This window comes from Hemiscyllium ocellatum, chromosome 7 (genome assembly GCF_020745735.1).
Source record: "Hemiscyllium ocellatum isolate sHemOce1 chromosome 7, sHemOce1.pat.X.cur, whole genome shotgun sequence".
Classification (NCBI taxonomy): Eukaryota; Metazoa; Chordata; class Chondrichthyes; order Orectolobiformes; family Hemiscylliidae; genus Hemiscyllium; species Hemiscyllium ocellatum.
The window spans coordinates 98,059,991-98,082,600 of NC_083407.1; the positions used below are offsets into that span (position 1 = coordinate 98,059,991).

The following is a 22,610-nucleotide window of genomic DNA, read 5'->3' on the forward strand; positions in this document are numbered from 1 at the left end:
ATGTAGAGTACATGGTCATCCAAAAGGCAACATGCGATAATATATCGAAATCTAAACTCCAGGAAGCAAGCACATGTCACAAAATCTCTTTGATAGGTGTTGGAAGAAGGTAATTGTGTAAGATAAGTGGATGAGATTGGCATGTATGTGGGTAGGGAAATAAGATGGTAATGTGACAGGTGGATAACAGGGTAGGGTGCCAGCTGGATAAGGGAAAGGTGGCAGGTGGATAAGGGTGTTGTCTCGGTAGTGATAAAATATGGGCTATCAATTTTAACCTGTAATATGTGATTTTATTATCTGAGATCATTTGCAAAATATTTTTTAATTTTAATAAAGGACAACTATTAATATAAAATGGCTGCAGCATCGCCTGAACACAGTTTGGCTCAGAAAATCAATGTGAAATGAATAAAAAACATCTGACCTCAAACAGCCAACAACAACCACCAGTCATCTGAGTGAAGAAACTAAAACCTGTACTTCCTATTTTAATTTACACTTCTATGAAACTTGTACATACTAGAAGATGAAAGTCTCACCTGCAAGTTATTGTACTTGGAAAGGCAATAAAGCTGGGCTCGGGGATACATTTACAAAACTATATTTCAATAGCTGCTTTTGAGAAGAATAGAGAAGGTAAGATAAACTCATAACAGCAGAACCTGCAATGCTCACTCTCTCTCTATTCCTGATTACTCATTGTTTCCGATAACTGTAACCAATGAAAAATCAAATTGAGAAAACAAATATTTGCAGAGGACCCTGAGATATTGGAGTCCACTAAAAACTGAACTTTGCTTTAGGATGTGAAGGCATTCGAGAATGGGCAGAAACATTTGTAAAATGGCTTTTGGGACGGCGAGCTTCAATTGCAAAGATAGACTGGGTGAGGTGGGGACGGCTTCCTTGGAAAAGAGGTCGAAAGTGGATTTGATAGACATTTCAAAACCATGTGGGATCTAGATAGAGTGGATATTATGAAAGGATCCAGAACGTAAGCATTTGGATCTAACACAAAAGTAGCAACGGAAGATGTGTTGAGAAAGATTTCTCTCACACACAAATGAGCTGCCTGAGCGAGGTTTAATTGTGTAAAAAATGAGGTCTGCAGATGCTGGAGATCACAGCTGCAAATGTGTTGCTGGTCAAAGCACAGCAGGCCAGGCAGCATCTCAGGAATAGACAATTCGACGTTTCGAGCATAAGCCCTTCATCAGGAAGGTTTTAATCGTGGCATTCAAGAGGGAAGTGGATAATTACCTGAAAACTGAAGAATGCATAGAGCTCGGGAAGACAGACGACTTCTGAAATGAAAACAGAAAGTGCTAGATAAACTTAACATCTGCGGGAGAAAAACAGTTAGCATTTGAAGTCTAGCGACCCTTTGTCAGAGGAGCACTTCATTTCCAGTGCATGAGTGACGGCCCGAACGGCCTCCTTCTGTGTTTTTTTTGGGCGCATTTGCTTTTGGGGGGACCGGCCAAGTATTCACATTATTTGTGAAGTTTTTACATTGTGGTTGTTTGCACCATATGTAGTTGTCTGTGCAATGTTTGAGTGCTATTCGCCCTATTGTCCGCTCGTTTCTCGGGGTATTTCCCCAAGCCCGGATGTGTATTTTTCTCTTCTTTCTCAGTACGCTGTCGCTGAGCTCTCTGGGCGGTCCCATCACAGTGACTCAGCCTCCCAGACATTGAACTTCCGTATGTGTCAGAGGCGCAGGCCGCCGATTCTGGAGGCCTTTCCGCCAAGGCTGACCCCTGCGCCCAGGTTAGTGCTGCTCCCCAAACACAGGGCCCACTACATTGCCCAGCCCCTGCCCCTGCCCCTTCCCCAGAGCTGGAAGCAGCCCCAGTTGTATTGACACATTCCCCTCAGGTAGATACATTGTGTCCCCGTGGCTGAGGAACCAATCCGAATCTGACAACAATGTAACCAACAGAAGAAAGTAACAAGCAGGGTCTCTGCTCCTGATCACTGCCTTGTGACCCCTGAGTTAGAAAGGAGGGGAGGGGGAGAAATCAGCCAGGAGTCTTCCTCCTGCCCACATAAATATACAAAAGAAGGACAGAAGGAGACCATTCATTCAATAAGATCATGGCCGATCTCTGCTTGTGTTTTGAATTTCATATTACAATTCAGTTCAATGACCTTTAATTCCCTGACGAAACTAGAAAAGGTGACTCCTAGTTCTGCAGCAGTGCTCCCGGTTCTGGACTGTCTCTATGAGGAAACCTCCTCTCCGTGTCCCCAGTCACTGTCCAGTGACCCCCCGGGATAGGGAAGAAGAGAAATTCGCCCACGATTCCTGTCCCTGATCCTTAGTTACCCAGTGACTCCTGGGTTAGAAAGAGGGGAAATCAGCCATGGGGAAAGGCCAAAGGGTTTGTAGGAGGTGTTCAGCAATGGGTGGGGAAGGTGCAGAGACTCTTTTTATGAGGAAGGGGAGTCTCACAAGCACGGGGAGGGTTCTGATGCGTACGATCTCTCTGCTCACACAGGCATTTGAAGCCACGATGGAAGATTTCCGTTTCCGAGTCCTTCTCAATCAAATCAGTGAGAACCTGGGCAGCGATGAGCTGGAGGCAATGAAGTTCCTTTGCCGAGATCTGTTGCACAGTAACCGGCTCAACGCGGCTGATTCTGGACAAAAGCTCTTCACCGCCCTGCAGGAGAAGGGCCTTCTCGATGAGAATGACCCCTTCATTGTGGCAGAGCTCCTCTATCGGACCAGGCAGTTCAGGCTCCTGAAGAGGATGAACTACAACAAGGAGGACGTCTGCAAGCAGCTGAAAGAACCAGGAACGGCCAAGATCTCATTGTACAGGTCAGCTGGATCTCTCATGGTCAACCGTACACTCATTGACTCTCCTTCATGATCACCTCAGGAGATGTGCAATAAGGGCAGATACTCGAGCAGACTAAACTTATGTGGTTAGGTGTTCTAGGACAGTTGTCAATCCCACTCCAGCAGCAGTGAGGATTCCCAGAAACATCTATGAATCAGCTCATCCACTAGACAGTGAAGATGTGGATTGGAAGAGCTGAGCAGGATTCCTGTTGAATCAATTAGGGGTTGAATAGGTTGTATAAAACAATACTTAGCAGTGTTTAAATAGGTCTGTGCCTGCTCAGGGTGTGTTTGGTGGGACAATGCAGAAATACCTTTATAACTAACTGTATGCTGTACCTGTCCTGGAAAGGTTAAGGGGGCCTGTGGGAGAGGGAAGGCAGCTTTATTCTCTACCTAACCCTGTGCTGTACCTTGATGTGTACAATGTGGAGAGATTTGCTCTGTCTCTAAATTTTATAGGACCTGACTTCCATGTGTTTGATGGGATCTGAACATAGCAGTCTATGAATAAAGTAATTTATGTTCACTTTCATTTTTAACATTTTACAAACAGCCTTGTAATGAATTAAAACCATCCTGTGGGGAAGTAGAGAGGATTCCGCTCTTGTTCCTGAACCGTACCTGTCTCTGAGACATGTTTTAATATACATTTGCTTCTTTTGCAGACAGTTTTTGTTCGAAGTTTCAGAGGATATTACTATGAAGGATTTGGACACTGTGAAACATTTTTTGCGCTCATCTCTATCCAAATTGAAGCTGGAGAACATCACAGTGAGTTTAATAGATATGCTGGTATTTTTGCCTCCTGTGAAAGAGCTAATCCCCTTTACTATGTTATCCCTATATCTTCTCTATATCTATTCATTTAGTTTCATAGCAATCAATCTCTCTCCTTTGCCTTTTTGGATGGATCCTTGATGGATTATGTTTCCTTTGCCATTTCTCACAAAAGGTTCCAGGTGCTCTCAATCCTCCATACAAAATAAATGCTCCTAACTCTCACTTTGATCTTTTAATGCTGCTGGAATTTGATTTAGTTGTTGAATTACTAGACAATGGTGATAAACCTTCACCAATGGGGAAAAGTACTAGCCATCTGTCCTCCTAACTAAAATCCCTGGGATCATTTCCCAATCCCCTGTGTATTTTGAAATGAGCTGCTGGCACGCAGATTTGACAGTCGGGAGGAGCGCGAAAGATATTTGGAGGCCTGAAAGGTTCAGGGAATGTGGTGGTAGAGTTGGGGGTAGACAGGAGGCAGATGCAGTTTAGTGTGAAATGTCAGGTAGCAAATGTCTGAGAATGAGGGAGTCCATTAAGTGGAAAGAGATTGGAGCATTGAAATTCCCTCGCTTGGAGGTTGGTTCGATGACTTAGAGCATGTGGAATAGGATTAACTATTGGCCAACAGATAGAGAGTAGGAATAAATTGGATATTTTTGTGTTGGCAGCTGTGACTAGTGGGGCAACACAAGGATCAGAACTTGGGTCCCAGCGGTTTATAATATGTATCAATGATTTGGAGTTGGAGACTGAAATAACTGCACAGAGACTGGGCAAACTGGGCCTGTATTCTCTACAGTTTTGAAAGTCAGTCTTGATTTACTTGTACACAGGCTTTGGCCAGCCTGTCAGCTCAGAGTCAGTCCCCTGAACTGAGAAGATTCTAACCATCTGGTTATATATTTTTTTAAAAACTTAATCTCCTGGTTATGTTGGTCTGCCAGGGCTTTTCTGATTAACGAACCCAATCAAGAACCTTGTAGTCAACAACATTCAGCTGATTCCAATCACTACAGAGATCAACTGTAACATTTCCAAATTTGTAAAAACTAAGTGGGAATGTGTGTTGTGAGGATGTGTTTAAAAAAAAGCTTTAGGAGGTTTAGGACAAATTTAGTGAATGAACAAATATTTGCAGCAAATATGCAGAATTTTTGTTAAATGGTGAGAGTTGGGAAAATGTAAATGTGCAAAGGGATTTGGATGTCATTGCCAAAATGTGACTGAAGGCTGATGTTTAGGAGCAGAAAGCCGTTAGAAAGGTGAATGGAATGTTAGTATTTATCACGAGGATCGGAGTACAGGAACTATGAAGTCTTACTTCAACTGAATTGATTCACTTGGCTTGACTGCAACTAGGGTACTGTGCGCAGTTTTGGATTCCTTATCTCAAGAAAATTAATACTACTGCCATACCCAGTGTGTTCACTTATTCCTGGGATGGTGGAACTCACCTATAAAGAGAGATTTGGCAAACTGGGCCTGTATTCTGTACAGTTTTGAAGAGTGGGCGTTTTTCCTCAATGAAACTCACACAAAATATTGAAAAGAATAGACTTAGTAGGTGCAGGAATGGCGCTCTTTTCCCCCCACCACACACACACACACACACACACACACACACACACCCCTTTACTGGGGAATCTAGAAAAGGGAGCATTACTGAAAAATAAGGGAATATTCTTTTAGGATTCTGATGAAGAGAAATCTTTTGCTCAAAAGGTTGTAAATGTTTGGAATTCACAGAGGGCTGTGAATGGAGTTTTTGAATGGAGTTTTTGAATGGGTTAAGGTAGAGATTTGGGAATCAGCAAAATATTGATGTTGTACAAGGTTACGGGGACGGGCTGGGTAAAAACTGTTGATGCATTCAGAATAGGTATGATCACATTGAATGGTGGGAATCGGCTTGATGGAGTGAATGGGATACTCTTGTTCCTAGTAGGTGCCATTTAGATGCAGAACTGGCTCAAGGTAGAAGACTGAGGGTGGGGGAGGGTTGCTTTTCAGGCTGGAAGCCTGTGACCAGTGGTGTGCCGCAAGGATTGGTGCTCGGTCCAATGTGATTCATTATTTATATAAATGATTTGGATGTGAACATAGGAGGTATAGTTCCTAAGTTTGCAGATGACACCAAAATTGAAGGTGCAGTGGATAGTGAAGAAGGTTACCTCAGAGTAGAATGGGATCTTGATCAGATGGGCCTATGGACCAAGGAGTGGCAGATGGAGTTTAATTTAGATAAATGTGAGGTGCTGCATTTTTGAAAGGCAAATCTTAGCAGAACTTTTACACTTAATGGTAAAGTGCTGGGAATGTTGCTGAACAAAGAGACCTTGGAGTTCCCAGACTCTCTGCCGCACCGCACGCTGCCCTCGAAGCGGCTGTGATGGGGACGAGACTGTCTCACACCTCCTTTGGAATGTGCCTATGCAGAGGAAATTTGGAGAGGAATGCAGCAGTGTTTGTCGAGGTTCATCCCAAGCAGCGCCATGCCGCGGTACTCCGTGCTCTTTGGCCTGTTCCCCGGGACGCACACCGAGACGAACGTCAACTGGGCCTGGAGGATCATCAGCTCAGTGAAGGACGCTCTCTGGGTGGTCCAAAACCTATTGATCTTCCAGCTGAAGGAGTTGATTCTGACTGAGTTTTGCAGACTGGCACGTTTTGCAATCCAGGACTACGTGTTGAGGGATGTGCTGAAGCTTGGGGCAGCTGCCGCCAAGGCGCAGTGGGGAAAGACCACCGTGTAACATCTGCCTGCCTAAGCACAGGGGGCCCATGCAGTAAGGGGGCTATGCGGAACCCCCAGCTAAAAATGTGGGTAGTAATCATACAGACCTGTATATATGAATGATTACTCTGTCTCTGTATGCAAAAGAAATGTAAGGTTTATGTATGTGTGGCGTGACCAATTGTACACATCATCAAAATATTTTAGACAATAGGTGCAGGAGTAGGCCATTCTGCCCTTCGAGCTTGCACCACTGTTCAATATGATCATGGCTGATCATCCTGATCCTGCCATATCTCCATAACTCTTGATTCCACTATCCTTCAGAGCTCTATCCAACTCTTTCTTAAATTAATCCAGAGACTGGGCCTCCACTGCCCTCTGGGCAGAGCATTCTATACAGCGACCACTCTCTGGGTGAACATGTTTCCTGCCTCCAGAGTGTCCAATCCTTTAATAATCTTATATGTCTCTCAGTCTTCTAAATTCAAGGGTATACAAGCCCAATCGCTCCAGTCTTTCAGCGTAAGGTAGTCCCACCATTCCAGGAATTGACCTCGTGAACCTACGCTGCACTCCCTCAATAGCCAGAATGTCTTTCCTCAAATTTGGAGACCAGAACTGCACACACTACTCCAGGTGTGGTCTCACCAGGGCCCAATACAGCTGCAGAAGAACCTCTTTGCTTCTATATTCAATCCCTCTTGTTATGAAGGCCAGCATGCTATTAGCCTTCTTCACTACCTGCTGTACCTGCATGCTTACCTTCATTGACTGGTGTACAGGAACACCCAGATCTCTTTGTACTGCCCCTTTACCTAACTTGATTCCATTTAGGTAGTAATCTGCCTTCCTGTTCTTGCCACCAAAGTGGATAACCATACATTTATCCACATTAAACTGCATCTGCCATGCATCTGACCATTTACCTAACCTGTCCAGGTCACCCTGCAATCTCCTAACATCCTCCTCACATTTCACCCTGCCACCCAGCTTAGTATCATCAGCAAATTTGCTAATGTGATTACTAATACCATCTTCTATATCATTAACATATATTGTAAAAAGCTGCGGTCCCAGCACTGATCCCTGCGGTACCCCACTGGTCACTGCCTGCTATTCTGAAATGGAGCCGTTTATCACTACTCTTTGTTTCCTATCAGCCAACCAACTTTCAATCCAAGTTAGTACTTTGCCCCCAATACCATGCACCCTAGTTTTTCTCACTAACCTCCTATGTGGGACTTTACCTGGACTTTCAGAAAGCTTTTGATACACTACATCTACTGGATCTCCCTCATCCACCTTCAGAGTTACATCCTCAAAAAATTCCAGAAGATTAGTCAAGCATGATTTCCCCTTCATAAATCCATGCTGACTCTGACCTATCCTGTTACTACTATCCAGATGTGTCGTAATTTCATCCTTTCAGCATCTTTCCCACCACTGAAGTCAGACTAACTGGTCTATAATTTCCTGCTTTTTCTCTCACGCCTTTCTTAAAAAGTGGTACAACATTAGCCACCCTCTAATCCACAGGAACTGATCCCGAACCTATCAAACTCTGGAAAATAATCACTAACGCATCCATGATTTCTCAAGCCAACTCCTTCAGTACCCTGGGATGTAGACCATCAGGCCTCGGGGACATATCAACCTTCAGACCTAACAGTCTCTCCAACACCAATTCCTGGCAAATATAAATTCCCTTAAGTTCAGGTCCTTTAGCCACTGTTACCTCTAGGAGGTTGCTTGTGTCTTCCCCAGTAAACACAGATCTGAAGTACCAATTCAATTCTTCTGCCATTTCTTTGTTCCCTGTAATATATTCCCCTGTTTCTGTCTTCAAGGGCCCAATTTTGGTCTTAACCATTTTTTTGCCTTTCACATACCTAAAAAAGCTTTTACTATCCTCCTTTTATGAATAAAGTATATATTTAAAATAAAAAAAAACGATCTTGAAGTGCAGGTTCATAGCTCCTTGAAAGTGCAGTGGCAGGTAGATAGGAGAGTGAAGAAGGTGTTTGTTATGCTTTCGTTTAGATTAGGTTACTTACAGTGTGGAAACAGGCCCTTCGGCCCAACAAGTCCACACCGAACCGCCAAAGTGCAACTCACCCATTCCCCTACATTTACCCCTTTACCTAACATTATGGGCAATTTAGCACGGCCAATTCACCTGACCTGCACATCTTTGTGACTGTGGGAGGAAACCGAAGCACCCGGAGGAAACCCACGCAGACACGGGGAGAATGTGCAAACTCCACACGGTCAGTCGCCTGAGTCAGGAATTGAACCCGGGTCTCTGGCGCTGTGAGGCAGCAGTGCTAACCACTGTGCTACCGTGCCGCCCAAATTTATTGGTCAGAGTATTGAGTACAGGAGTTGGGAGGTCATGTTGCAGCTGTACAGGAAATTGGTTAGGCCACTTTCGGAATATTGCATGCAATCCTGGTCTCCCTCCTATTGGAAGGATGTTGTGAAACTTGAAAGGGTTCAGAAAAGATTTACAAGGATGTTGCCAGGGTTGGAGGATTTGAGCTATAGGGAGAGGCTGAACAGGCTGGGGCTGTTTTCCCTGGAGTGTCAGAGGCTGAGGGGTTAATAAAATCATAAGTGACGTGGATAGGGTAAATAGACCAGGTCTTTTCCTTGGGGTGGGGAAGTCCAGAACTAGTGGGCACAGGTTTAGGGTGAGAGGGGAAAAATTTGCAAGGGTCCTAAGGGGAAACTTTTTCATGCAAAAGGTGGTGCAAGTATGGGATGAGTTACCGGAGGAAGTGCTGGAGACTGGTACAATTACAACATTTAAAAGGCATCTGGATGGGTACATGAATAGAAATGGTTTAGAGGGATATGGGCTGGGTGCTGTCAAATGAGACTAGATTAAGTTAGGATATCTGGTCAGCACGGACCAGTTGGATTGAAGGGCATGTTGCTGTGGTGAACATCTCTACAACTCGACAGGGTTGCCTGAAGGTGTATGAGGGAGATAGATTCATTTAATAAGGAAATAGCAATTGGGGGTTTTCAAGTTAGGTTGAATAGTAGAAAGCTGAGCAATAATTATACACAACCAATCCACTGGCTGAAGGACCTGAAGAAGGGTTACACCCCAAATGTCGATTTCTGCACCTCCTGATGCTGCCTGGCTTGCTGTGTACTTCCAGCCTCCTATCTGTGTACTTCAAGTGAGGTACTTAGCAGGGTGTTAGATGATTATTTAAATAGAAATAATGTGTAGGTTATGGGGAAAGGGCAGCAGAATGGTACTAAATTATAATGTTCATTTGGGGAGTTGTGCAGCAAGGTGGATTGAATTGCCTGCTTCTACACCATCTCTTTCCCAAACCCCTTTCCCTTATCTTGTAGAGCTCCTCTTTACCCCACCTAGCATCCTCCTCCACTTGCACCATCTCCCCCACTTCATCCATCTCCATTCCCCTCCTGTGTCCTCACCCCTCTCCCCTTCGTGTCTCATACCCACTTGGCTCCACAATTGGCAGTCTTGCCTTCAGCTGCTTGAGCTCTAGGTTCTGAAATTTTCTCTTTAAATCTCTCCACGTTCCTCTCCTACAGTCATGCATCACGGAAACAGACCCTTCGGTCCAGCTTGTCTATCTCAACCAAGTTTCCTAAACTGAACTAATCTCACCTGCCTGCATTTGGCCCATATACCTGTAAACCTTTCCTAATCACATACCTATCTAAATGTTTTTAAATGTTGTAACTGTGCCTGCACCTACCACTTCCTCTGCTGATTCATTCCTTTTATGAACCACAGTGTGGAAAAAGTTGCTTGTCTGGTCCATTTTAAATCTTTCTCCTCTCACCTTAAAAAATATGCCTCCTAGTTTTGAAGTCGCTTCCCCCAGGGAAAAGACCTTTGCTATTCACCTTATCTATCTTCCTCATGATTTTTGTTAAAGCTCTATAAGGTTACCCCTCAACCTCCTATAGTCCAGTGAGAAAGGTCCCAGCATATCCAGCTTCTCCTTATGACTCTTACCCTCCAGTCCCAGCAACATCCAGGTAAATCTGAACCCTCTCCAAATTAATAATATCCTTTCTTAGGGCCACACAGTGGCTCAGTGGTTACCCTCTGAAGAGCATCCTGCCCAAACCCATCCCTGTCCCTGTAACCTCGTATATCCCATGACGAATCCACCTAGCCTGCACATCCCTGGACACTATGGGCAATTTAGCATGGTCAATCCACCCAACCTGAACATCTTTGGACTGTGAGAAACCCATGTGGTTAGAACATGCAAACTCCACACACAGTCACCCAAGGCTGGAATTGAACTTGGGTCCCTGTCACTGGTCTGCTTCCACACTGTAGGGATTCTAATATTCTGCAGTAGGGTGACCAGAACTGTACACAAGTGGCTTCACCAACATTCTACAATCTCGACATGATGTCCCAACCCCTATACTCAATATTCTGAGCAATGATGGCAAGCATGCTAAACGGCTACTTAACCACCCCGTCTACCTGAGCCCTTAAGTCTCCCTGAATGACAACACTACCTAAGGCTCTACCATTAATTGTGTAAGTCCTGCCCTGGTTTTTTCTATCAAAATGTAATCTCTTGCAATTAACCAAATTAAATCCCATCTACCTAAACCCCTTAACCCACTGGCCCAGTTGATCAAGATCCTTTAGATAACCTTCTTCGCTATACTATCAATTTTGGTGTCATCTGCAAACTTACTAACCATGCCTCCTAAATTCTCGACCACATAATTTATATAATTGGCAAACGCTCCTGCTTTAAAACCTTTCACAAAGTCTGTCTTTTAATTACACCTCCAGTGTGGCTCCTGTACAATCAGAGTCATTGGGTAAAACATCGAGTAATCAGAAACTGTCTTTAAACAAAAAAAAAACACAAAGAACTGGATGCTGGAAGAAGGGTCACTGGACCTGAAGTGTTACCTCTGCTTTCTCTCCACCGATGCTGGCAGACTTGCTGAATATTTCCAGTGATTTCTGCTTTTGTTTCAGGATGAGCCTTTCACTAACAGTTTGCTGTGTCACTCTCACACCTCCCCTCAGACCATGCTGGATGCCCTCACTGAAATGGAGAAGGAAGGATTGCTGGAAGAAAATAATATGGAGCTTCTGGAGAACATTTGCAAGGAAATTGGGGAGGACTTAGTGAAGAAGTTTGAATGTTACAGAAGGGAAGGTAATGGTCATCGGTTTTCGCGCAGCGTTCTACTGGGAAATTCAGGGAGAATGGTCAGTGGGAGTGAGTTTGCAGCCCGCATGTACCACACTGGTAAACCAACCAGTGAAGATCCGCTGACAACTTGTGACAGATCTGGCATCTCAGCTCCTCCACTCCTCTCCCCTCACCTCTTGCCTCTCACTGTTTCTTTCTGCTCTCTCCTCCTCTCTCTTTCTCCCTCCTCTTTCCTCTTGTCCTTGCTCGCCTCGCCTCTCCGCTCCCCTCTCCAGGTTCACTAAGTGTGGAGGGACAGGAAGTGGTTGAGATGGTTGGACTTGTACTCATCACAGTTTAGAAGAATAGGAGGACCCCGTTATGGAAACATACAAGACTCTTAACAAGCTTGACCAGGTGGATGAGAGATGGCTGCTTCCCCCCCACCCCACCATGGGATAGTCTAGAACCAGGCGGTGTGATATCTGTGTGAGGGGTTTGTCCAGTTGGGACAGAGAGGAGGAGGAGGAATATTTTCTTTGAGGGTAATGAATCTGTGGACATTTTTACTGGAGAGTCGAAGCTCCGTCATTAAATACATTCAAGGCTGAGAAAGACATTTTTAATCTGAAATTTTTAATTTATTTTTAATCAAAGGTCATGGGGAAAAGGCACAAAAGTGGAGTTGAAGATAATCAGATCAGCTGCATTCTATTTGAATGACGGAACAGGCTTGATGGGCTGAATGGCTGACTTCTACTCTTACTACTTATGGTTTCTGTCCTTTCCCCTCTACTGTCCTCAAAGTCCAGAAAGACCAGGTACAGATCTCTGGTCTTGGGGCTACACCTCCTGTGTCTGCACTCCATGAGCTCCCACCTGAGCTCACTTACCCATGCAGGGATGGGCTGTTTATATCAGAATGCGTAACTCGGCGTCCTTATTCCTTTGTCAATTTAGAAAGCCAGAAGGGTGAGGAATCTGGTCCAGTGCTGGCTCCAACTCCCGAGACTGAGAATGAGTTTGTGAATTTAATTCCTCACAGGTTGCCATCTGGGGTGAGTAAACCTTGCATTGGTTTGTGCTGTTATGTTTGTCTCTCAATCTGACTAATCAGGTGTATCTTTGTGAAGCTTTGGTTAGGCCACAGAATGGGCTTTAGCATCAGGTACCAGTCCCCACACTCTAGGAAGGACGTGACCACAGGAGATTTATCGGGATGCTTCCAGGATTGAGGGATTTTATCTACAAGGTTGGAGGAGCTGGGGGTTGTTCTCCTTGGACCAAAAGAGGTTGAGGGGAGGTTTGGTAGAGGTGAGCTTGAAGTTTCAGTGAGCTAGACAAAGATAAGCTTTTCCCATTAGCTGATGGTATAAGAACATAGATTTTGGCAAGAGATGCAGGGAGCATGTGAGGAAGAATGTAACTTTCTTTAACCCAGTGAGTGGTGGTGAGTTAGGACTCACTTCCCACAAGACTTGTGGAAGAAGAATCAATAAATGATTTCAAAAAGAAAGGTGAATAAGAAATCTTGCTAAATCTATGCATGGCACAGTAGTCAGACTACAGCTGGAACACTGAACAGTTTTGGACCCCCCTATCTAAGGAAAGACATACCGTCATCGGAGGCAGTGTAAAGACCGTTCACTAGGTTAATCCCAGGTATGGAAGGATTGTCTTTATGAGGAGTAGGTAATGAGATTGAGTAGGTTGGACCTGTACTCATTAGAGTTTAAAAGATTCTTAAGGGGCTTTGACATAGTTTATATGGAGAGGGTGTGTCCCCTTGTGGGAGAATCTAGGATCACTGGGCATAATCTCAGAATAAGGTGTTGCCCAATTAGGACAGAGATGAGGATTTTTGTTTCTTTCTGAGGGTAGTCAATTTGTGATTTTTTTTTTAAATATCACAGAGACATGTTGGGGTTGGGTCACTAAGTAAATTTGAGGTTGACATAACATTTAATTTTCTTACTGATTAAAAAGCTATGGTTTAAAGGCAGGAAAGTGGAGTTGAGGGTTATCAGAGCAATCATGGTCTTATTGAATGGTGAAACAGACATGATGGGCTGAATGGCCTGATTGTATTCATAGATATTGCGATCTAACACTTGAGAAATAAACTTGCAAGGTAAGGGAAATGAAGCAGGGGAATGGAACAGAGTTAGTCTACAGGCAGCAGGCATGAATTTGATGGGTTGAATGGCCTGCTTCTGTGCTGTAATGATAGTGAGGAGACAGAATGAGACGGGCTATGTTTGGCAGTGGGCCTATAGTCAGGGGTGGAGGAATTGGCCAAGAAGAGTGGATGTTGAGGGGGGTGGGTTGTAAGGGAGTTAAGTTGGTTTCCTAATAACAGGCAGGGTTTCCTAGTAACAGGACCCTCTCATGCACTCTACTGAAACTGGGAAAACATTGCCATAATCTTAGACTCCACTCTTCCCATGTGGGCTGGAATACCCCATCTAATTAACTGTATGTCAGTCACCAATCTCTTGTTCAGGAGCGGTGTTTCAGAAGGCTGTCTCCAAGAGTAGTGTCTCTCCAAAGGGACAGGGCTATGTGGAGGAGGACCACAGAGAGACATAATCCATGTTTAAGTCCTGCAAGCAGGTACTGGAGCACTTGGACATCCTTGAGTGGGCTGAGAGTACTGAAGGTGTGGTGGCTCAGTGGTTAGCACTGCTGCCTCTTGGTGCCACGGTTCCAGATTCAATTCCACCCTTGCGCAACTGTCCTCCCACAGGTAAGGTGGATTGGCCATGCTTAAATTGCTCCGTAGTGTCCGGGAATGTGCAGGCTAGGTAGATTAGCCATGGGAAATGCAGGGTTCCAGGGATAAGGTAGGAGGGTGGATCTGGGAGGGATGCTTTTCAGAGGTTGGATGTGAACTCGATGGGCTAAGTGGCCTGCTTTCACACTGTAAGGATTCTGTGTCCTTCGATGTTTCGCCTGTGGAGGAGGGCATTCCATGTATGCCAGTCACTGTTGCCATTTAAGGTTTGACAATGATCCTATCCTCAGATACAATTGTTTTCTCTTTGTAGGAACAGTTGGAACCCCCCAGGATGGTTGAACTGCACAATCCCTTGTCAACAAAACTGGCACAGCTTTCTGGTACGTTTGACAGTGTATAATACTGGGGTACAGTTCTGGTGGGACAGGTCTTTCACTGCATAATATTGGGGTCTAGGTCTCCAACACAGCCTCTGCTTTCTGTCCATATTTCAGTCGCTCAAAACCAGCAAGGTCCTGTCCAGGATGCAAGCAGCAGTAGCAGCAGCAGCAGCAGCAGCAGCACCACGCAGAGTCCCGAGAGTCAAGGTAACCAACTCAGTCAGGAAAGGGCATGGAGATACACAGTGAGAGAGGCAGAGGGTGGAGAGCGCTGTCAAAGATAAGGAAATTCTGGGTGTGAGGAGATGGGTGAAGAGTATGCACACAGCAGAAAGCAGATGGTGAAAGCAAAATTGACTGAAAGAGAAGAGCAAGATGAGACAGAGGAGTAAGTGAGTGTCGGAGACAAGGAAAGAGATGGAAAGATGAGAGGCAGTGAAAAAGAGAGAGGCAATCTGAGAGCGGGTGTGTGTTAGGAAGAAATAAACATTATTTCTGTTTTTAAGTAATTAGGATGACCAAGTGGGTTTATGCCATGTTACTGTATAGCCAGTTATGTAGCATCGAGGATACATAGTTGTCTAACATTAAGAAAAACAATTCAGAAACTAGTTAAGTCAGTTGAAGAACACATCAAGAATCAATGAGCTCCCTGGATCTGAAGGGTGAAGCTGATAATGTGATGTGGGTTTTCAGGACCTTGGTACCTTTTATGTAACAAAATTCACTTGTACAAGGTTCATAGACAGGAGTCTGGCCCTGAGACTGTGGAAGGGCTCTGAAAATAATGACAGATTAATAAGGGGCTGTTGAGATGGCCAACTTCTGATTATCCTGAGGCAGCTTGGCTTCAGCAGGGTCAGACGTGTTCTGCCCTTGGTACTGGGGTAAGAAGCTTGCGTGGATGAAGGTAAATCAGCAGATGGAATCAGTTGGGTTTCAGTAAGGGATTCGATACAGTGCCATGTAAAAGACTAGTTGTTAGGGCACATGTCCCTTTTATAGGTGGCTCAGTATTTATCTGAGGTTGTACAGGACATTGGTGAGGCCTCTTCTGGAGTACTGTGTCAAGTTATAAGAAGGATGTTATTAAGCTGGAGAGGGTTCAGAGAGACTTACCAGGATGTTGCCAGATATGGAAGGTTTGAGTTATGAAAAAAAGCTGGATAGGCTGAGACTTCTTTCACAGGAGCATAAGAGGTTGAGAAGCAATTGTATTGAAGTTTATAAAATAATGAGGGGTAGAGATAAGGGTTAATGGTCTTTTCCCTCGTGTGAGGGATTTCAAGACTAGGGGACAGTTTTTAAGATGAGAGGGGGGAAATTTTAAAAATATAAGTCATGAAGGGCAATTTTTTTTCAGCAGAGGGTGGTTTGTGTGTGGAATGAACTTCCTGAGGAAGTGGGTACAATTACAATGTTTAAAAGACATTTGGGTAAGTATATGAATAGCGAAGTTTTTTGAAGGGATATGGGACAGGAACAGGCAGGTGGGGCTAGTTTAGTTTGGGATTATGTTTGGCATAGACTGGATGGACTGAAGGGTCTGTTTCCATTTCTAAGAGTCAGAAAGGTGATATGAACTGAATCTGTATTGACTTGAATGTAGATGGTGAAGGGGTAATCTGGTTGAGATTTTGAAAGGGTAGATCAAAATCTTTTTTTTTCTTAGGTCAATGGGAGAGAACTGTAACATTAAAACAGGAGCAGGTCTTGAAGTAAGGAAACATTTCTCCACTTATAAGGTTGGAGAAATATGGAAAATACTCCCACACAAAGAGCAATAGGTACTGGGGTTCAGTTAATGAATTTAAACACATGATCAGTTGAGTTTTATGAGACAAGGGCATTAAGGGACAAAGTGGATAGATAGAGTTACAGTGCAGCCATGATTCAGTTGGACGTTGGAACAGCCTTGAGGAGCTAAATGTCCTCCTCCTCTTCCTTTTAGAGGGTGGTGTGTGGGGTGGTATCAATTGGTAACTGCTCACCACTTGGAAGGTCCCTATGCTGGGTGCTGGTTCCGAAAGTCTGAAATGTCTTGTGGGTGACTCGGAATCAGGTGCGGTGCCCTCACTAATGTCTATAATGTCTATAGATCTGCAGAATTTGGACCCAAGAACATCGCACTGAGAGGACGTTTCAAAGACAAGATGCAGAGTTTAGATTTGCCCAATGGGAGCAGAGTGGGCTCTTCAGCCCATCATGTCTGCTGATGTGATAGCCCTCAACTCCACTTCCCTGCCTTTTCCCCATAACCCTTGATTCCCTTACTGATTAAAAATCTGTCTCTCAGACTTGAGTATACTTAGGATATAGCCGCGACAGCCTTCTGCAGCAAAGAATTCCACAGGTTCAGAGCCCTCAGAGAAGAAATTCCTCCTTGTCTTTTAAATGAGTGACCCCTTACTTTGAGAAGGTGCCCTCTGGTCTGAAACTTTCCCACGAGGGGAAACAGGTCCACCAAGAATCTCCTAAGTTTCAATAAGGTCTCCACTCATTCTTCTAAACTCTGATGAGTACAGGCCCCTCAACCTTTCCTCATAAGACAGTCCTACTTGCTATCAGCCCAGTGAACATTCTCTGGACTGAATCTAATGCCGATACATGTTTCCTTAGATAGGTGAACCTGTACACAGTTCAGGAAAAGAATAAATTTTTTTAAGGAGCCGGATTTTCTTTAGCATTTTGTTTTAAATTTCTCCAAAGACTGAGGTGTGCAAACTCTTGGGAATTTCTGCCCCTGAACCCCCTATCAACCCCCCAGAGATTGATAGTTTCTTGATGTCATGAGGAATTAAGGGCTACAGATAAGTGGAGTTGAAATGCCCATCAGCCATGATTGAATGGCGGAGTGGACTTGATGGGCCGAATGGCCTTACTTCCACTCCTATGTCTTATGGTCTTATTTAGTTTCTATCACACTGATGTGTATCTTCTGGACTACAGCATTTACTGAGAATCATTTACTTTTATGCAGACGCGAAGGAGCAAGATGGTATTGGCTTCCAAGGTCCAAGTACTGAGGTGACATCTGAGCATCAGGTGAGACCAGTTCACTCGCCTCCCATTGTTTGCTTTTTCTGGTTTAGTTTCTTTACACGATTTTAACCAGGTTCTGATTATTAAAGATGTGAATGTAATATAAACCTTCTAACTAAAGGGGGCTTGATTACAAAGAGTGGAGGTTGTTATCTAAAGGTCTTACTGGACTCCATTTGCACTGTCTTCAGTTGTCCACTCAGGAAGGACAAATTGGCCTTGGAGGCAATACAGCACAGAATCACCAAGGTGGTACTGGGACTAAAAGGGTTAAGTTACGAAAGCAGGGTGCACAGAATGAGATTGTGTTTCCTCACATGTGGAAAATTAAGCGATAATCTTATTGAGGTGTTATAAAGTATTATTGTAATCAGGTGATAAAAGATAGAAAGTATTTCCTCTCCTGGGGTGGGGGTAAGGTGTGTGGGAGCATGTCTATATTACGGGGCAGAACCTTTAAATTAATGCTTAGCCTTTTGGGGTGATGTGAGGAAGCAGCCCTCTGTAGAAAGGGCAGTGGAGAGCTCATGTTCTCTCTCTATCTCAAAAAGCTACGGAGGTTGGGACCTGATTGTAAATGTCAAAACCAAGCGTCTGTGGGATTCATAAGACTATATTTTTTCAGAAAGGAGTCACTGAAATGTGACACCCTGTAGGTGACTGATAATCATATTCTGGGGCTGGATGCACTGGTGAAAAGTCCCTGGATGTATCTCACAAGATTCTCTCTTTGTAACAGATTCTGGGCAGGTACAAAATGGAGAGCAAACCAAGAGGCTACTGCGTCATAATTAACAACAGTATCTTCGAGACAATGCCACAACGCAAAGGAACGGAAGTGGATGCGAGTAATTATTGTTACTGTTGACTTGTGCTTGGTCAATGTGATTGACGCTTAACCCTGTATCACTATGGGCCCAAATTTGTGTTTCCACAGAACGGCTCGACGGTATCTTCAAGTGGCTTGGATTCGAAGTGGTCCTGTTCCGGAACCAGTCAGCTGTGCAGATGAGAGAAACCATGGATCGGTACCGGGAGATGGACCACTCGCAGCGGGATTGCTTTGTCTGCTGCATCCTGACGCACGGCAAGCAGGGCGTGATGTGCGGCACTGACGGCCAAATGGTCGCCATCCGTGAAATCACCTCGCTCTTCTCGGGCTCACAGTGCCCGACCCTCCTAGAGAAGCCCAAGCTCTTCTTCATCCAGGCGTGCCAGGGCACCAAGAAACAGGACAGTGTCGGGATCGAGGTCAGCCCTGTGGGGGCAGAACCGAGCCTCATGTGGTCGGAGGTCAGCCCTGTGGGGGCGGAGTCGAGTCTGATGGGGTCGAGGCCCAGGAGCAGCGGAAGTGAGGTGATCAGTGTTGAGACCGACCCCATGCTGGAGCAGGATGCCATTAGCAGCGCAATGGCCACCATCCCTGACGAGGCGGACTTTCTCCTAGGCATGGCGACGGTGGAGGGATACGTCTCGTTCCGACACACTCAGCTGGGCACCTGGTATATCCAGTCACTGTGTGAGAACCTGGAGAAATACTGTCCCAGGTACACACTCTGCTCCCACCCTCCCTCATAGTGACCGAGCAGCAGTTGGTGGGGGTGGGGGTACAAGGGGAGAGAAACTGGGATGGAGAGTGGGACACTCCACAACAAGGCACATTTAAAATAAAGGTCCCGAGAGCAGCACAAAATAAACTACCACACTCGCCAGTATAACAAGATACTAGATTGGATGACCTCGGGCAAAGAGTGAGATTTGAGCACCGCCTTAAAGGTAAAGGGAGTCAGAAGTAGAGAGACGGTGAGCTTTAAGGAAGGATCGCCAAACCTTAGGGCCCAGGCACATGGCCAGTAATGGTGGTTAGATTAAAACTGAGGATACACACAAGAGGTCAGGATTAAAAAAGCACTGATGTCTTGAAGAGTCATCAGGCTGGAGGAAGTTACAGAGACGGGGAGGGTGAGGTCATGGAGTATTTTGAAAGCAAGGATTAGAATTTTAAAACCAAGCTAGGTCATCAAGCACAGGGGTGAAAGGGGTACGGGACTTGCTGAGAATTAAGATGAACGGCAGAGAGTAGAAAATTGGACACCAGTTTGGTGTAGGTTTGAACAGTCGAGTCTAGAGGGAACAAAAACATGAATTAGGACTCCAGTAACAGAAGGGCTGAGATGGAGCACAGCCAGGTGATGTTGGCTGGAGAAAGTGGAGAAAGACTGCTTTACAGATATGAGGTAGATACAGTATAGATATTGTGCTCGAGCTCATGTTGGGTTCAAATATGAACAAGATTATGAACTAATTGGCTTATTCAGATTCTTAGATCAAGTATGGAGATAAAGAAGGAGTTTGGAGCAGGGGCCAAAAACAATGGCTTTGGTCTTCTCAGTATCTACTGGATGTTGGATTTAGGCTGATAATTTAACAATGAGGAGGAGTGGACAGATGTATTGGTGAAGTAGTTACGGGTGACATCAGTGTTCATGTGAAAACAAATGCAGTGTCTTTGAACAGTGTCACCAAGGAATAGCAAGATCAGAGATAGATGGGGGCAAAGAATTGATTCTTGTGGGGACCGGGCAGTTAATGGTGCAGGGGCAGGAAGAGAAGTCCGATTTCCTGTTTCGATTAGACCAGTAACACCAAGTGAGAGCACTCCCAGGCAGCTGGATGACAGTGGAGAGGCATTGGAGGAGGATGGTGTGATTAACTGTGTCAAAGGCTGCAGACAGCTTGAGAAAGATGAGGAAGAAATGTTTTCCTTTGTGACAGTTACCTCAGACATTGTTTGTGACTTTGCTGAAAAGCCGTTCCAGTACGGAGGGTTTCAAACATGAAGTTCCTGGAAAGATGGATACAGATTTTTGAGGCAACATCGTAATGAAGGACTTTGAAGAGCAATGGTACTTTGCAAGGATGGAAGAATTAAAGATTGTTTTCTTGAGGGGAGAAAAGTGAGGGAAGTGTGAGTGGCGACAAGCTGAGGGGTTACTTGGCTGTGGGTGGGGTGAAGAGAGAGAGAGAGAGAGAGGGACATTGCCAACAGTTGGGAGAGAGTGGGACGTGTAATGCAGCAAGAGTGAGGCGGTTGTGGTCTCTGAATTTGTCTCTCCCAACCGCGACTGACCTCATTGCACTGTGAAGGTAGAAACTATTCAGAGCGACACTCTCTAACGGACTTCTGTTCTTTTCCAGTGAGGATCTATTGAGCATTCTGACCATCGTCAACAGAGATGTCAGTGGGAAAAAGGACAAGAAAGACAAGACCCAAATGCCACAGCCCAGTTATACCCTCAGGAAGAAACTTTACTTCCCTGTGACCCAAAGCTTCACCAGTTTCAAAAACTCCACTTAAGCCACTGTGGCACAGGAAGCAAGGTGAACTTTGGGTTTGCAAGTCCTGGGGATTCTTAGTAGGTTCTGTGTGCAGGGAATGCTTGGTGGTAAGTCAGGAAGGACAGTGTGACTGTGTGTCAGGAAGCCTCTTCATCTTGTTGTCAATGCAGATCATTAACTCAACAATTGGTTCTGATTTGAACAAGTTATAGATTACATCATTACCCAGACTGTTTTGCCATGACGACGGCAATATTTCCTAGCAGAATTTTTAAAGAAACAATATTACATTAATGAAAATATTGAAGGGTTTTGTGAGAGGTTGGGAAAAGGAATTTCATTGAAGGTTTTTGTCACCTGCTGTGTTTTTATATTTCTCTGTGGCTTCTCTCCTGCCTTCTGTACTCAGCACCAGCTCTGGGCAGGTCATTCACCGAGGGCCGGTAGTTTTGCTGCTTGCACTTATTGTCCGACAAGGGCTCGAGCGGCGAGGCAGGAGTGGAATGCCTGGAACTGGGTGACGCTGGGATCCAGAAGGAGATTCCAGCCCTTACCTGGGGAACTGACAGTAACTAAGTTGGTCTGGCTGAAGTTCTCCCAATGAATGTAAAAGCATGCACTGCGGAACTTTGAAAGGTGTCCTATTTATGTAAAAAAAAATGTACAGACGTTTCTAACTTTTATATGAGTGACTTTATTATCTGAAATTTGTGAGGCTGACCCATGACATTTTATTACTTATGATATGGTGTGATGTCCTTACCCTCCTCTCTTTCTGTCACCAACCTCTCTTCTGTTCATCTGTTTCCCTCTGCTATTTGTGCTCTCTCCATTCTAATCATTCTGTGTCTCGTGACTGTATTTGTCATTTTTCTTTGCATTGGTAAGGGATAATTCGAGTACTGCATGTCTGTGCCAGGGTTTGTGTGTGTGTGTGTGTGTGTGTGTGTGTATGGTAGTACATGTCTGTGTAAATATCTTTGTGTAAACACATGTACATGTCTGTGTGTTCATACATGTGTTCATTTATGTGCAAGTATGTACGCATGTATGTATGAACGTGTGCAAGAGTATTTCTGCAACTGCCTGTGATAATTTCACAGATTCAACATTGTATATGTGATCAGCCTCCCCTGACTGACGTATTCAAACTTGCCTCTCCTGCTCCACACTGTCTGGTTAGAACCAAGTGTTTTAAGAAAATGGATTCCATTCCTCTCTGGGTCTCCCCTTTGCTCAGTCCCATTGACCAATATGGCTGCTCTCTTCCGTTCCCTCTTCCACTGGGGTCTGCAGACCCAGGAAGTTGATCAATTCAAAGTATGAGAAGACCCAGGGCCTGGTGATGTTTTGGTCTCGCTCCAGGCCGAGGAACTCTACCCACAGATTCCGAGAAAATGTTAGGTCACGTTCCATCAGCCCCTTTTGACTGAAATCAGAGAGAATATGGTTAGTAACAGGTAGAGAGGAGGCAGTGGGGATAGATGATGGGGTGAGTGTGGGGGTGATGGTTCAGGGGAAGAATGAGATTAGGGAGGGTGGGGAAAGAGGCTATGGAGGGTAATCTGAG

The 22,610-nt window shown here is 44.8% G+C and overlaps 1 protein-coding gene across 1 annotated transcript; it reads left to right on the top strand.

The window, feature by feature from the left end:
• Nucleotides 1-1,694: 1,694 nt before the first annotated feature.
• Nucleotides 1,695-21,143, top strand: LOC132817233 (caspase-8-like). Its single transcript, XM_060827556.1, has 11 exons — nucleotides 1,695-1,773; nucleotides 2,505-2,830; nucleotides 3,523-3,628; nucleotides 11,434-11,566; nucleotides 12,503-12,600; nucleotides 14,590-14,659; nucleotides 14,774-14,866; nucleotides 17,640-17,704; nucleotides 18,441-18,549; nucleotides 18,639-19,248; nucleotides 20,900-21,143. Exons 2-11 carry the CDS (start codon nucleotides 2,520-2,522, stop codon nucleotides 21,057-21,059), a joined length of 1,755 nt encoding a protein of 584 aa, XP_060683539.1. The 5' UTR covers nucleotides 1,695-1,773; nucleotides 2,505-2,519; the 3' UTR covers nucleotides 21,060-21,143.
• The last annotated feature ends 1,467 nt before the right edge of the window (nucleotides 21,144-22,610 follow it).

Bases quoted from the DNA above. Each gene is read 5' to 3' on its own strand.
- LOC132817233 (XM_060827556.1), top strand. From the start codon at position 2,520: ATGGAAGATTTCCGTTTCCGAGTCCTTCTCAATCAAATCAGTGAGAAC. The intron at 12,601-14,589 runs GTGAGTAAACCT...TTCTCTTTGTAG, and splicing joins CTCACAGGTTGCCATCTGGG to GAACAGTTGGAACCCCCCAG. The intron at 17,705-18,440 runs GTGAGACCAGTT...TCTTTGTAACAG, and splicing joins AGGTGACATCTGAGCATCAG to ATTCTGGGCAGGTACAAAAT.